The sequence below is a fragment of the Polypterus senegalus genome, chromosome 12 (assembly GCF_016835505.1).
Source record: "Polypterus senegalus isolate Bchr_013 chromosome 12, ASM1683550v1, whole genome shotgun sequence".
NCBI lineage: Eukaryota > Metazoa > Chordata > Cladistia > Polypteriformes > Polypteridae > Polypterus > Polypterus senegalus.
This window is the reverse complement of record NC_053165.1, coordinates 101,819,511-101,836,578: the sequence shown is the minus strand read 5'-3', so window position 1 is coordinate 101,836,578 and position 17,068 is coordinate 101,819,511. Positions and strand designations below refer to the sequence as shown.

The 17,068-nt window shown below is 41.1% G+C and overlaps 1 protein-coding gene across 3 annotated transcripts in view; it reads right to left on the bottom strand.

Moving 5' to 3' along the window:
* ckmt1 (creatine kinase, mitochondrial 1) overlaps positions 1-17,068 on the bottom strand; it is a 51,160-nt gene that overhangs the window by 17,769 nt on the left and 16,323 nt on the right. Inside the window, exons 1-3 of one of the 3 annotated variants that reach the window (XM_039773052.1) lie at positions 12,983-13,006; positions 11,528-11,733; positions 65-263 (exon numbers count right to left, since the gene is read on the bottom strand). In XM_039773052.1, coding sequence (XP_039628986.1) covers positions 65-263; positions 11,528-11,679 — 351 coding nt within the window. In that variant the 5' untranslated portion in view covers positions 11,680-11,733; positions 12,983-13,006. Of the gene's footprint in view, positions 1-64; positions 264-11,527; positions 11,734-12,918; positions 12,949-12,982; positions 13,007-17,068 lie in introns of those variants that run through there. The other 2 variants (XM_039773050.1, XM_039773051.1) reach the window with 2 other exon arrangements.

The following is a 17,068-nucleotide window of genomic DNA, read 5'->3' as shown; positions in this document are numbered from 1 at the left end:
CTCTTTGTTTTTGCACGGTACACTCAGGTAAATTTACACAGTCTGTCACTCAATTCCAACTCACCTCATATGATTCTTCATCTCCTGCCACCATGCCCACCGTCTTGATGAAAGGGTGTCCTGGATTGTCCACCCCAGTCTGGATGCAATGATCTAAAGTGAAGCCATTGGGAGTGGCTTTATCAGAGAGTTTAGCGTAGATGGCAGGAGTCAGCTGACTGGCCATGCAGTTGTTATGCTTCCTCAGATCAGGATACTCCGCACTGTCACAGGAAAAACACAAACACAGCAAATTAGAAAGTCTGCATTAGCCGTAACACAGTACCGTATATACACGCGTTTAAGTTCTCCCGCAGATAAGTCAGGGCTTGATTTTACTGTATAATTTCCGGTATTTTATAATGGCGGTCGTATAAGTGGAATGCGGAAAACTCACGCTATTGGTCCAAGAGATTATGATATGCTAAGGTCCACCTGAGAGAGTAACCGCAGAGCACACGGCCTTTTTGTTCTGTGTATTGTGCCTACGTGACCACACGGTAATACCCAAACTATTCCAAAGCAACGTTTGCACTGATTTGCGTTTTTTGTATCTCACACTCTCATTCACCTTTATCGTAAGAGCATCCCTTATCAATAATGGAGTGTTCAATCAGAAGAAATATGAAAGTGGTTTTACATTAAAAGTTGTTGAAGTGGCAAAAGAAATTGGTAACTGCTCTGCTGCAACAAAATTCAATGTGTCTGAGAAACTGATGCAAGAATGGAGGAAGCAAGAAGATGTAAAAAATAAAAAACAATTTAGGTGGATTGGGTCTGATTTTATGATCGATTTTTTGACCCAACTTATATGTGAGTATATAATGTATGTGGAGACGTATTCTGATTGGGCTTTAATGCTGTAAGCAGCAATTGTTGAAACACTGTGAAAAAAATCACCATATTATCACTTTTACAAAAGCCATATTCTGCAGCCACACTTTGGTCACTTTAAAGGGCACATTGTAATTCACATTCCATCCGCAGAGTCTGGGAGAGCAGACATCAGGATGGAGATGTGCAAAGCCCTTGCGCATTACTGGTGAACTGTGTTCATTACAGCTCTGTTGATTATGTAATGTAAAGGCCCTGGCCTGTGTCACTGACCACAGAAACATAAAAACAAAAAATCAAAAACCCAACAGAGCAGATTTTAATGTTTGGAGCTCTTGTAGAATATGAAATTATCTTCATGCCAGGTGTTGCCAGCCTGGTTCCAGTGCATAGGAATCACGTTATTGCTCCTGCAGTGTTCTCAGTTTTATCCTTGAGTGTGTGTGCATGGGCAACCCAAACTCGTTAGCTTGTCAATGGGACTTGAAGACAAGAGCCCCTTATTCCTGAGATTAAAATGAGGACTGCCTTTTTTTGTCAAACATTTGCACTTTTCACCAGAGTTTTGCCCGGTCAAGTCTCTAATAGTGCAAACCAGAAAACTGGTACAAAACGTTCAGTACCTTGAACCCCCTTAAGGTAATAACAGCAATTTGAAAATAAAAGAAAGGAGGTCAATATCAGGACTGTATCCAGCATAAGACATTACACTGAACAGAAGGGGAGATGTGGAATTTTGATCTTCTCCTTCTGAAAAGGAGGACCTTGTATTGGAGTTAAATATGGAAAAACGTCCAAGGAAACCTTACATGTGCTCTTTCCTCTTCAGCAGTATGATACCCCTTTTTCAAAGAAGCACGGAGTCCTGGTGTGGAAAGAACAGCTACTGTATTTAGAAAAACATTTTTTATGGGCCTAACACTGAGCTGCAAACACCGAACACGTTGGCAAGAGTGGCTACCAGACAGCCCCAGTCCTGTGTTCGAGTCGTGCAGTGACAGTACTCTGTATTGTCTTTCCATGTCGTTGTGGTTTGTCATTTTGCATTCCATTTTAAACTAAAGTAGTTTTTGTTTCAATATAGGTAGCCCATAGTCAATTGATTGTCGTGAGTCACGTCAATGAGGTCACTGAATGCTCCAGTATAACTATATTCTTCAGTTGGATAAAGCTTATGTTTAGTGGAAGTTAGTTTTCCTTTTCAAGTATGCCTAATGCTAAGTACGTAATCTATTTTTGTTTTTCCCCAGTGCCTTGACTGTGCAATATATTTTTGATCTCCCTGTTTTAATCTTTTGTCTGCACTTACTCTGCTCCTGGGTCATGTTATAATCTCCTGGGGCCTCATGCATAGCCCTATGCATAAAATTTGCACTATAAAATGACGTAAGCACAAAAGTAGAAATGTTCGTACGCACAAAAAAATCCAGATGCATAAATCTATGCAAATGCCAACTTCCACGTCCGCTACATAAATCCTGGTCAGTGTGAAAAGTAACACACATGCACGCGCCTGCTGTCCCATCCCAACTCCTCCCAGAATTACGCCTCTTTGAATATGCAAATCAATATAAATAGCCCTTAAGCTCAGCCTTCTGTGAAAAGGCAATGGCAAAAGCAAGAGGAAAAAAAGAAGAATTTCAGCAAATACCAGGTAGAGGCAAAGAAAAACGTACTATTTGTTGGTTTAAACAGTGGTATAAACAACAAAAGGAAGTTGATTGAGTGACAGAGTGTCGGAGAAACTCGAAAGCTCAAGTTCACAAAGTTCACAAAGTTGCACAGTGCCCGAAATAAAAAAGAAGTTGTCAGATATCAAAGTCGCCGTGAAAAGGCGAGTCGTAGCCCACCGTCTGAGTGTCATAGGAAAGCTTATTAGAGTACAGAGAAAAAAAATAGGCACACAGTGGGAAAAAAGCATGAAATGTCAACTTTAACCTCGAAATTTTCACTTTAATCACATAGTGTATTTTGTCATTAAAGTAGAACATCATAAACTTCATCTTAAAATCGTTTCATTTACTAGTTTCTCAAATCCCATCGTAACTAAAGTAGCACATTAAATGCTTTGTTTTGTATTTGGTCTTCTATGTGCTCTATGTGTGTGAATCACTACATGCTTCTGGGCTTTCTCTTCCTCCAACAGGACCCAGAATCCATTACATTCGTAATATTACAGCTCCCTGATTAATTAAAATACTGAGATGTACACTTGATATCATTTTCATGATGATAGGAGTTAAAGCATGTTATTAATCATGGGAACACGGTGGCGCAGTGATTGTTCATGTCTCACACAAGATGCTTGCTGCGCCGTGTGCGACCTTCAATGAAATAATTTATTGCAGCAGTCCTGTCTCTTTCAAACGTACTAACACCCAATTCCTGTCCTTACTTTTCTTTCTCCAAATACCCAATCGCCACACAATCAGCTCTGTAATAGACGTTAAGCCATCTGTAAGCTTATAATGCAGATTCTTCAGAACTTTTAAGGAACATTGAAATATCTTTGTAGTATGTGTTTAATTATTCTATCCATCTATCCTTCCAGTGTCGCTCCAGCACTAGCAAGAATACAGACGAGGCAGGAACAATCCGTGAACGGGTGCCAGCTCCTTGCTAGTGCTGCGGCACCGTGTCCTTGCATGCTTAATTATTAACAATATAGATTATTTAAATGAAGTTAAAGTTTTATATGTATAATATAATAAACATATTTTGCTGCATTTCATCTTAAAAATGATATCTTCATCATATGTAAATACGTACAAAGAGGCTCAGGTTGTGTGATATTATAACTGTATCGCAAGTTTACAGTGAGGTGATTGTACTAATAAGTACAAACAGTTCTACAAGGAGCACTTCATGGACTGATAGAGTGCGTTTATAGTTCTTGGGATGAAACTGTTTCTGAACCACGAGGTCCGTACAGGAAAGGCAGTTCAATAGACAGTGCGCATGGCTGAGGCAGCGTGTGCTTGATGCTGTATACCGATAATTCTCTTTCCTATCAGCTGCTGAGCTGCGATTCCCCACTCAGATACAGGGATATAAATACTCTGAGTGGTGCAGTGAGAGTAATATGGAAAAAAATAATCTGCTGTGGCAACTCCTAAAGGGAGCAGCCAGAAGAAGAAGGTTAATTTTAATGTCAGAATAGTCTGCACACGTAACAGAAAATTCTGGTATGGATCCACCAGAATCCCCTGCAACTAAGAAGAAATCCAAGCAAAAACAATCCCGCTAAATCCTGTGCAATATTACATGACTCCAATCTCAACAGCCTTCACTTTTCTGACTGCTACAGTTGGGAAGATGACAGTGCAGCATCACAATTAGGACCAGCAGTTCAGAATGAGTTGTTTTTCCAAAGCATACATTTCATGATTTCTGACAATTGGACTGCTATCATTTATGGTGCAGACTGTTGAATGTCACTTTCCACACACTCTTTTGTGACATATTTATTTTGATGAAGGTTTCCAGTAGTGTGGTAGGGCAGTGCTTAAATGATTCTGAACGCTTAATGAACTTCAGAAGGACCATGAAGCATCTGTGCTGACCATGGAGCAGTGCACAACCCTGTATTTACCTGTGAACGTGTTACAGCACTCTACGTCTGCACTCAGTGAAGAGCGCTATACAGAAATAACTTGAACTGAATTTGTTCTGAATCTGACTGGCCGTGGTGGTTTGGCAGTCCTCTCCGCATGTGCTTTGCTCTTGTATTCCTCGGTATCTTTTGGAATGCAATATGGGCTGCTGCATGCCATTTGGTTCTTGTATTTGCAGAGGAGCTGCGTTTTGTTACAATTGCTGTTAGCACTGTCAGCGTGCAGTTTCTTCCCACATCACAGTGTCCTGTATGCATGATTCAGGATATTTACAAGTTTTCTGCCACAACTTTGAACTGAACAGCCTTGTTTTCTTGATGAACACACACATCACAATCGGAAATGGAATGTGAAGCCTCCATTCCGTTATTGGGACTGTGTACTGCACAACATGAGTTTATACGTGGCTGTAGCATAACCACTATGAGTTATTTTCATATGTAATCCTTACTTTCATTTTGTTATGCATGATTGTGCCTTTTGAAGTCATTTGTCTGCTTGCAGTGATACACGACTTCAATACCAGTTCTCACTCGGTACTACCAATATATTACCCACACTCCGCTAGATTGGTTCAGATCCTACCTCTCAGGCCGCACTCGGTTCATTCAGCTTAAAACTTTCACATCCCAACCCACCGCTGTTATTTCAGGTGTGCCCCAGGGCTCTGTCCTGGGACGTCTCCTTTTCATTATTTACCTCCTTCTCCTCGGTAATATCTTTCGTAAATATAACATTAATTTTCACTGGTACGCTGATGACACCCAGTTCTACCTCACTAGCAAACCTACTTTTTCCTTTCCACCCTCCTCAGTTATTGATTACATAGCAGAAATCAAATCCTGGTTTTCTTCAAACTTTCTTAAGTTAAACAGTGACAAAACTGAGGTTCTCCTCATTGGCACAAAATCAACATTATCCAAAACTGATCGTTTTTCATTTTTTATTGATAATTCCTCTGTCTCCCCTTCCCCACAGGTTAAGAGTCTGGGTGACATCCTTGACAGTACTTTATCCTTTCAGTCCCACATCAATAACATCTCCCGGTCTGCATATTTCCACATTAATCATATTCGCCCCTCCCTCACTCCCCACACCACTGCTATCCTTGTTCATAGCCTTGTCACTTCTCGTCTGGATTATTGCAATTCCCTTTTCTTTGGTCTTTCTCGCAAATCTCTTTATAAGTTTCAATTGGTCCAGAATTCAGCTGCCCGCATCATTACTAGAACCCCCTCTATTCACCATATCACTCCTGTTTTGCAGCAGCTTCATTGGCTTCCAGTTCAGTTCCTAATTCAATTCACTACTAACTTTTAAGGCTATCCACAGCCTTGCCCCTCCATATCTGTCTGACCTCCTCCATGTTGCCATTCCCTCCCGCACCCTCAGATCCTCTTCCTCCATCCACTTGACTTACCACCATGGGGAGCAGAGCATTCAGTTGCTCTGAACTCACTACCATCTGAGCTTAGAGCCATTGATTCATTCTCACTTTCCAAAGCCAAACTTAAAACTCATTTGTTTAGGACTGCTTTTTCTCTTTGACTTCAATTGCTCTGTCTGATTTTAAATTTTTTATTTTTAATTTTGTTAATAATGTGTGTTTCATCTATTGTTTGGTGTCCTTGAGTGTTTAGAAAGGCGCCTACGAATAAATAAAATGTATTATCATTAATATCCATCCATCCATTTTCTAACCCGCTGAATCCGAATACAGGGTCACGGGGGTCTGCTAGAGCCAATCCCAGCCAACACAGGGCACAAGGCAGGAAACAAACCTGAGGCAGGGCACCAGCCCACCGAAGGACACACACACACACACACACACACCAAGCACACACTAGGGCCAATTTAGAGTCGCCAATCCACCTAACCTGCATGTCTTTGGACTGTGGGAGGAAACCGGAGCGCCCAGAGGAAACCCACGCAGACACGGGGAGAACATGCAAACTCCACGCAGGTAGGACCCAGGAAGTGAACCCGGGTCTCCTAACTGCGAGGCAGCAGCGCTACCACTGCGCCACCGTGCCGCCCATCGCCACCGTGCCGCCCATATCATTATTATTAATACTGTAAATAAAGCTACTAGCATTACATTTTCAGATCTATGGTGTCGACTTCACTTCATTTGACATCCATATTTGCATACATTTTGTAATTTTCTTTACATTGTGAAGTTTTGATTATTGTTTTTACTCTCATTCTCATTAGTATTTCAGGAGCACCGCTCACCTACATTTACTTTATGGCTGCTGCAATATCTTCACAGCTGCTTGGGCCATTGGTACCCTGTAACCAGAAGTTGTCATGTCATGTTGTGGCTCAGGACTCGGCCCTAAGAACCTTCTGACATGACTTGCACTTCAGCTTCATTCACACACATCTCAGTGCTGGAAGAAACAGGACGATCTCGGACTGCCCTGTTTTGTTTGTTGTCACCTTTAACCTCACCAGGATACATGAAAATGAAGTTTGGTCAGTCGAGGTTAGCTGTGTTTGGACTTAACTGGATTTAGATGTTTAACTCACTACTTGAAATGTTTTACTTTTGTCCACAAGTTGGTTTGCTCTCTTAAAACTCCTGACTTGTTACTTTGACAAATCTGCTCCTCCAGAAAGCATCAAACTGTGGAGTTTATACGGGCAGCACAGTAAACACTATCACAGAATTTTAAAATGAAATTGAATTGAAATCCCACGAAGACCACTGAGTTAAATGTTACTCTAACAGACATTAGCGGCTGTTTCTGATTTTATTATTGTATGTTTCTGACCCAGTAATGCTCATTTAATGTTCTCAACCTCCCTTTTTAATGCTTTAGTATATTTTCACCTTAGTTTATGTGTGTTATCGTTGTACTTCGAACAGATGCCTATTGAGGACACTTGGCTCTCTTTCAGCCTTTCACGTTAAAGTGTAAAAGTATTCCTATGCTTCAAGCTTTGTTAGCTCTAATCTCTTCATTAATCCTATGCAAGCTTTCACAATCTCTGATATAAAATTGTTTTTATGGACAACCAAAAGAAAGCAGCTAAGATATTATAGACTAAATTCAAAATGACTACAAGGTGCATTTCTAACAAAAAGAAGATTGTGAAAAAAAATACGGGCCTAGAAATCTCAAGTGGGGGGCCATCTGATCCCTTGACCCTTCAGAACTGACGCACCGACCCATACCATCTGACAAAAGAAATAGCAGCTGCTATGGCAACTGCTGAATGCCAAAGTAGGGGACAATAAGAAACAAAAACTTTGAAAGGAAGCATGTGCCAAGAAAATATCCAGGATCGATACTGAATGAAACAAACAGAGAAAGAAAACCACCTTAATGAACTGAGTACAGGCAACCCTGGGTCACTGAACTTCAAACAAGAATAGATAGATAGATAGATAGATAGATAGATAGATAGATAGATAGATAGATTATACTATATGATAGATAGATAGATAGATAGATAGATAGATAGATAGATAGATAGATAGATAGATAGATAGATAGATAGATAGATAGATAGATAGAATTCTAAACGTATTCTGACTTTCTGTACACTTTTCTGTAGATTCAATTTTAAGTTGATAAATCTGAAATTTTTATCCCACATTATTTTTTATACTCAATAAGCCATAATGATAAAGTAAAAAAGTTTTGTTTCAGTTGCGTTTTCGTGGTCTCCCGTTTAAAGACTTATTTCTATTAGATCGGAACTGAAGTTTTAAATTCTTCATGGTGAGGTGTTTATGCTGCACTCTAGCATTCATTGTAAAAAATCATTTTAACCCGATCAGGGATGTAGGAGATGTAAATTTATTTCAAAAACTGGTGTGCACGTTTTAAATCTTTCCTACGTGAATTATTCATAAAAATCAAAATGTCGAAAACGTTCCCCACAGTATCTCCTATTTATTTGTATTTGGTTATGCTGTTGAACGCTCATGGTGAATCGTTGTGGGATCTCTATATAGGAAACCTTACAATTTAAATTCAGAGTTTCCCGCAGTCAGCGAGGAGCGCGCGAGGCCGAAGAGGAATGTCCGGTGACGTAATTGTGAGCAGGCGCCCCCTAGCGTCAATTTAAGGGAGCGTCCTACCAAGCCTGTGCGCAGTGCCGAAATGTATTTATTTATCATTTACTAACCGGCTTAGTCCTGAACAGGGTTGCGGGGGTTTGCTGTCTCAGCTAGCATTGGGCGAAACGCAAGGAACAAACCCCTTGATAGGGCGCCAGTCCATCGCAGAGTAAATATACACAAACACACACCAAGCACAAAGAAGAGCCAATTTAGAATCGCCAGTTCACCTAACCTGCATGTCATTGGACTGTGGGTGAAAAACTGAGCTCCTGGAGGAAATCCTCGTAGAGACGTGGAGAACATGCAAACTCTACGCGGGGAGGACATGGGACACAAATCCTGGTTGCCTTTCTTTCTTTCTATATAATCTGTGTCTTGGCTGTTTATATAGAGACTTGTATATTTATGATGTTAGTTGTATTTTAATTCTTTACATAAGTACTAAATATGTGGCTATTACAGATTTTGTGGCAGTATTCCTTGATTTATTAGGCCATGACAAGCCCCTCAAAATGAAGTCAAGCTTCCCAGCTGTCTCAACTCCCAAATTTATCTGCATGAATTTAATCCAAATCTGGGAACGGATTTTCTGTTTTACGCTAGATCAAGTCAAATGTAGGGCAAAACAGACCGAGCGAAACAAACGGCAAGCTATAAATCCTCTCTAAAGCACACCGAAGGTCTTCAAAATACAGTAAGTGCTATTTATTTTGCGGGGCCTGCGGGCAGTGTCCTTACTCCTGATCCTTTTTGATCATAGTGAGTGCTGCTTTCCTTAATTAAATGTCGTAGTTCTTATTTGACTGCCCTTCTGTGTAATTAGACACTTTATTTGCTCTATCAGGTAGCCCTGTAACAAAAAAACGACAACGTGTTTCGGTTTTTTTTTTAATTCAACCAGACACTGTTAGGATTAAGATGGTTCCAGTATGCTGCTTAGTAAGAAAACATGAACAATTCAAAGACATATGCTGAAATCTGCTCTTACAGCAGTACTGGGCACTGGAAAGAAACAAACCCGGACGGGAAGCCTGTCGACTTACTCGGTCGCCCGTTATGAGGTGACCGAGTCGACGCAGCACCGTACCTTTGATGAAACCCACTCGCGGCGGGTAGAGGACGCAAACTCCGGGAACCGAACATTAGGCAGCCGCACTGCTCACCGCGGTCCCACTGACAAAATGTCTACGGATGTTCGTCGGTGTTTCCCACAACGTACTCATCTTTTGATCCACTTTCAGGACTCATCTTTTGGGTATTTTGGCCTGTTGCTTTTATTTGTATTGCCTGGCACAAGACAGGAGGCAACTGGGCGACCGGCCGATCTAATAGAAACTAAACTCCGAGCAAGAGGTAACAAATAAACAAGCACACCTCCTCGTTTGGTGATTCAGATTTACCGTTATAAAGGATTCGCATAGCTGTGCCTTCGTAAAAAGAATGGACCGTCTCTGTTTAACCGCAAATGTAATCCTGGTTAAAATCACTGTATGGACATTTATTCTTACCTTCGTGTGCGCAGACGTTAACAATTTTGTTTATTTTACAGGATTTTGCATACAGGCAAAATATAAAATACAGATCGATACACAGACATGTGAAGAGAGAATAAGAAGAGGAGGCAGAGACCCGCTTGATGAAGTCCTTCAAAGATGTTTGCCACTCTGTTTTTAATGCAGTGGTATTGTGATTAAACGTGTGGAGAGCGCTCGGTGGAAGTGCGCTATATTAGAATTCCTTAAGTAGTGCTCGCCGGACTTGTGTCATACAATTGGAATTATTGTGTTCTTGTTACCGTCCAGTTTTTAAGAGTTGTTGGTTAACTGCTCCTTTTATTCTGGGATGAGTGACATTTGAGAAACATCTCAACAGGGTCATTATAATTTCCTAAAGAGATAATCTGGAAGACTTTCAAAACTGGGTTCTTTTTCGGCGGTATTTACATATTGGAAGCCCCCTTTCAGCCCTCTTGATTGTATTCCGCCCACTTTAAAACTATGCAAACTATCAGGATGGCGCACAGGTTAGTGTTTCCGCCTCACGACTGCAGGAGGCTGGGTTCGGTTACCGACAGGACGTGTCTTCCCTGTCCGGGTGGAGTCTGCATGTTCCCCTTGTGTATACAGACGGGGGTTCTAGTGGTGCCCTGGTTTTCCCCCAGCATACTAGCGGCTCGTGGGTGGGTGTGTGTGGCCTTCGATGGTCAGTTCTAAGTTGCGCCTAAAGATGCGGAGACTGGCATTGGCTCCCGTGACCCCGAAATTATATCATGAGAATCGATTAACAGCAACGGGAGCAATGAAACGGGTGTCTGTCAGGCTTAGAACTGCGCACCATTTGCTCCATATGGAATGATTCAGCCACCCCGAATTAAATGAAAAGAAGCAAATAACGGAAACGAATTAATTTCCCCCCATTTCAGCCTAGTGTTGGTATGTCGTGAACACGGTCGTGCTGGCCCTTACGATTTGTAACGCACGAGGACGGGGCAGATTTGAATTTATTTTAATTCGAATTATTTGCTACAACAATGATGCAATGTGTAAAACATTTAATTTGTTTAACAAAATAAATACGATTTCATGATAACACATATACCTACTTCTCGTTTCTCTTGCCTGAAACCAAGCAGGTGATCAGTGTTAAACATGAAAACAGTTTCATTTATAATTTGCAATCTTTTTTTACGGAGATGTTTATATAAATGCATGAAGGCCACTTTCTTCTGCCGATGTTTTGAAATCACAGACTGCGTGGACAGATCTAATAACGCAGCTCTAGAAATCAAGACAAACTGCACGATTCATTATTTAATCAATGTAATAGAGATGTCTAAAAAATCAAAGAAGCCCATTTAAAATTGGGGTCAAATCTCGGCATCGACGTGACATCGCCCGCTGCGCTGCGCTCCAATTCGGCGAGCTGATGAACTTGCAGTCAAGGAGAGGGGGAGATGGCGGATTACCTTGGCGGGTACTGTCTTCTTTTTAATTCCGTTCCTGCGTTGACATGGTCCCGGTTGATCAAATAGCTTGCTGTTAAAGATCCCACACCAACAAGAGACAGGAGTCCCACCGTCTTTTTGCTTGACAGAACCCGGGTGAAGGTGCTCGCCATTGTGTCCCACACTCCGACGCAGAGAGAAAGGCTGCTGGATAAACCCTGCACAATCTGAAAGAGAGGAAGAGTCGGGAGGGAGAGAGAGAGAGAGGGAGAGAGGGAGGATGGGGGGAGTCAACGGTTACTTTCGGAGACACTACGTGTGGTGAATTCTAAATAAAGCACACATTAGAATGCACTGAAACCCCCCAAATCCCAACCCCCCCGCAAGAGCATCATCATCATCATCCCCACAGCAGTCCTGCACAAACGTGCAGTTCAACATGGTCAAGCACATGTCCTGGCTCGGTTACTTTTACGGCATGATGCACTGATCATGTACTGAGCTCTTTGGTGTAGCTTCATGTTAAAACAGCCAAGTGCTATTTCTATGTTCTTTTTAATTAAAATAACTTTATATGTCCTGTTTCAGTCATACAAAATAAACAAAATAAATTATTGATCTATCAATATTTTTACTATAATTCCTCTTGAGAGTTGGAACCTCAGTAAGCAAGATCCTAAAAAATGTCTCACCGTATTTTATCAGGGAACATTTCTACTGTCGAAACTCCAGATTGTTTTTCTCGTTTTTATTATGTAAGGCATATTCAAACTGTAGTTAAAAATATAATCAACGTATATATAATTGTATGGAACGGAGAATATGACAAAAAACCTGAGAAACAACGTTGTGCCCTTTGCGCAGCACGCGGCGTGAACGCGTATAGACTTCAGCACCAAACGACGGACAGAGGCCGGGAGCGCGCGCACTGCCGACATGAGGTGCGCTGCCAGCTGCCGTGTCACTGCGGCGGGCGAAGAAAGAAACGACGAACGAAATCCATGATGTCATACGTAGTCCTCACCGCTACAGATATTTTTTCATTAATTGTAGTTTTCTGACAGGATCCAATCCTATACAAGTTGCTATTTCACGTCACATTCAGGGATACACACATACCGAATCAATTTAGTTTGATCTATTCAGATTAACCCCGCATGTCTGCCGGTACTCTACTACTTTGATTTAATTAAGACTATATCTTATATTTATGCATTTTCGCCATCAAGTGATACGCGCTAATTGCAGCGCTCTGTGCCCAAAACCCCAGCAAATTACTTTACATTCCACTTGTGTGTAATGGGGCGCCTGTGCTGGAAACACTCATTGCGCCTTTTAGCGACATTAGAAAGTGTGTAACAATAAATTATTCGTGTCATAAATCAGAAACCTATACATATGCGCTTGCTTGCCTGAGAAGTATCCATGAAAAGAAACCTCCCAATTAGACCCACAATAGCCCACAAGCTCCATCACCGTTTCCTGAAATATGCTGCGTCTTCAAGCGATCCTCTGCAACAGGCGCCTCTGCGACAACGAGGTGAGGAGGAGTTGGTGGGGGCTTTGGTTATTTCAAGAGAAAACACGCAAGCCAATTGATCAAGACGATCGATAAATGTTATTTTCTCAAGCACTGAAACCGTAAGGCATGGGCCTCAACATTCTAAAATGTTGGAATGCTTCCCTCTAACCTTCAATAAAAGCTGCCTGTCTGAAATTGAAAAACAAGATGCATGTTATCTATCTATCCTTATTTTATATAGTGCTTTTACATATCTATATTTTATTTAGTGCCTTTACATATCTATCTATATTTTATTTAGTGCCTTTACATATCTATCTATCTATATTTTATATAGTGCATTTACATATCTATCTATCGTCTAGTGTCTTTACATATCTACCTATCCTGCCTACTATACTAAAATTAACATCTATGTATCTGTCTATCCTATAGTGCCTTTACACATCTATCTATCTTCATATAGTTCCTTTACACATCTATCTATCTTTATATAGTGCCTTTACACATCTATCTCCCTATCTATCCTTGTATAGTGTCTTTACATATCTATCTCTCTATCAATTTATATTTTATATAGTGTCTTTACATATCTATCTATCCTGCCTACTATACTAAAATTAACATCTATGTATCTGTCTATCTTATAGTGCCTTTACACATCTATCTTCATATAGTTCCTTTACACATCTATCTCCCTATCTATCCTTGTATAGTGTCTTTACATATCTATCTCTCTATCAATTTATATTTTATATAGTGTCTTTACATATCTATCTATCTATCCTTATATAATGCCTCTATCTATCTATCTTTCTTGCCTACCATACTAAGTTAGACATAAGGGTGTTCATTTTAAACAGCCTGGATCAACTAAACCTGAAGAAGATGGACATTCTTGTGTGTGAAAGGAGTAATGGGGCTCCTCTGGTGCAATACCAATCACGAGGTGGGTATGACCAGACAGGCCTGAGTGGAGCAGAACTTAGCAATGGGACGCGGCTCTTGCGATGTGGAACACCACTTTACTGACAAGAAAGGAACCAGAGGTTGTCTGAGGAGCAAACAAAATACTAAGTGTTATTTGGCACATTTCAGCTTTTCATTTCTTTCTGTTTCATTCATTTGATAATGTGTGCCTATCGTGTGTGGTTATTTTATAATGAACCTTCATTTTTGTATACTTTGGCTACTTTAGTTTTCTTCCGGCTGTTACGAGGGCACTCCCTTTCATTGCGTAATGTAGACTTACAGTACTAGCAGTGGAGCTGCCTGTGGTACATGCAGGGTGGTCTTAACAGCATTAAAGCCCCCCCTGGGAAAGCAGTGCACTAGAGCCCCTACCTACACAACCACTCAGCTAGTCTCAACATACAGATATTAGCATGGGGTCCTTATGCTCATGGGGCCCCCCTGCAACTGCCCAGTGTGCCCAAGCATTAAGACGGCCCTGGGTACATGCCAAGGCAGTTTAGAAGACAAGGCCCAAGTGAGGTGCTTTACAGCTAAGGTTTGTGGAATTACACAGCAGGCTCACAAAACAGCTTTGAGCAGCAGAAACTGTTGATCATGTGAATGACTAGAAGAGCTACTTTAGCAATGTTTAGAGTTGTTGGGTGCCACTCTCAGCGGGTTATCATCTACAGAATCAATGCTTAAACACTGGGAGGCATCATCTCAACATGTGTTGTGTGTTCAGTTTCTGTTGGACGTCTATGCTGATTATGTGTCATACATGACAACACCATGGTTCCAAATGGTTGCAAATTTTGGTCATAAAAGTGTCTGATATTAGAACACCCAGGGCTAGGAGAACAGGTAACATTTTAAGTCATATTTTCAGTCAAAGGCTACAATTCTGGACCTTTGGTTGAAAAAGTTGGCTGATCAAAACTTCTTCAACAAGACAGATCTTAGAAACCCAGACATGCAAAAATGTGTAGTGGAAATGACGACGATAAGCCAACATTCTTGACCAGTTCAATTGTACCCTCTGTGAGAAGCGGGCAAGAGGTCTGAATGGACCCATTTCAGGATCTCCAAGGTAAAGGCGTTGATCAAAAAGGTGGTTTGTGTCTGTTATGTTGGGATTCTCATAACTTTCTTGTAGGTATGAACGAAAACTAAAGCTGTCAAAACGTCTCCAGTTTTAATTGAGTTCAAATGGAACAAGAAGGCAGCAGTGAACAAAGAAAAGGCCTGAATATTGCAGATTGGCAAACCAATGGAAATTCACTTTTGTGGCACCTCAAAGGTGTGGACAACCACCGATCAAATCAGGAACATGGAAGCTGTGGTCCCTGCAGCAGAGAAGCCATTTTGGACAGTTTTGTCGACTAATGAGAATAAGCGTAACAGGCAGTGAGTGTCAGGGCACACTGGAGACATACACCTCACATGCGGCTGGCACTTCTAGACAAGAAAATGTGAAGACTACTGCTCTGTCTGTTTCCACTGCAGGCCCTTCCAGAGAAGCAGATAAGGTGAGATTATTGAAAGTGCATTGACTGTCTTCTCAAAATTAATTTTGCATGGCACACTAAACTGAGCCAATATACATAATGGCACAAGTCGAAAAACAGTTGCAAACAGTTGGCCAGAAATGGAGCCCAGCACTTTCTGTCCACTGAATAACAGATGAGCTCCGGCCAGTGGAAAACAAAACTGCAGTCAGCCACATCCCTGAAGAAAATGAACTTTGGAGAGTCCATGGTCACTTATACCACAATATGAGACACAAGCAGAGAGTGTGGAGACCTCGGTCAGACCCCTGAGCGCCCAACAGTAAAGCCTGGGCTGGGCTGTCAAGCCACACTTAACACACACAGTATGAGGTAATGGTGCTGCAGTTTACTCACGTGTCGCTTCATACCAATGCAGTCTTCTAGTCATCCAGCCAAGTCATACTTAAAGAAGGTATTCGTTTTTCTGAACACATTTTCTCTTGTGTGCTTTCAAAAGGTATAATAGTAGTGACACAGTACAGGATTACAAGTAAGCAAACACTTGTGAGATGTAGGAGCTTCAGAAGTATGTTGCATTCTAGGCACATATTACAGACATTACAATGGCTATTCGTTTTTCTTCATGTTAGGTGGGTTACAGAAATGTATTTGGATAAAACGCAGTCCACTTGCTGCTGCCAGAGGAGTACTCCTAACTCCCACAATCCTTTGGCTGTTACTCATGTGCATTTATTTAAATCTCTTCCTGGTGAATTCTAGAAGCTTCTGCCATAGTAATGGTTATGATGAATGCATGACAGTCAGAGGCTTCAAACATCATGCTCATGTACGTGTATAATGAACACATACATTTTAATAAAAAAAATTGGGAGCAATTATTTTAAATAAACCACTTATATGCAAGCGTTCTACATGTTTAGTTTTTATTTTAAATGGTATGTTAGGATGCCACTCAAAGAATGGCCTGCTGTATCACTAGCTGTGGAGAATCTTTAAAGTGTATTAATTTGAAGGAGTGCTGATAATGTCAAGTAGGAGAGCATGTGCACTGTTATAAAGGAAACAGGAAACCTAAAGCCTCATGGGCCTTTGGCAGATCTATCATCTCCCCTAACTCAATGAAATGATCAAGTGTCCAAAAGCAAGACTGCGCACAAGCACGTTATATGAAACGACCGGCTGTCCGTATGCTGCAATGATTTGTGAAATGTGAGCTCAAGTCTCTGTCGTGGGTTCACATCTGGGGCCTCCCTGGGTGGAGAGCACTTTGAGTAGTGAGAAAAGCTCTATAAAAATGTAAGGAATCGTTGTTAGGGAACCCTACTCATTGAATCACACAGAGGACTGACTGTGGGGGTCTTAATTCAGCCTAGCTGAAGAAAATGACTTTTTGAATTGAAGACAGGACTGCTGACCAACAAATGATGTGGATAAGCGGGTCTTCAATTCAACACATCATTCCCATCAGGCTTTAGGTTTCCTATTTATGATGCACACTGTAAGTATATATTTAGCAAAAAAATCATGTGTTTTGAACATTTTCAGCATATGACTGGAAAACTGGATTATGGGATT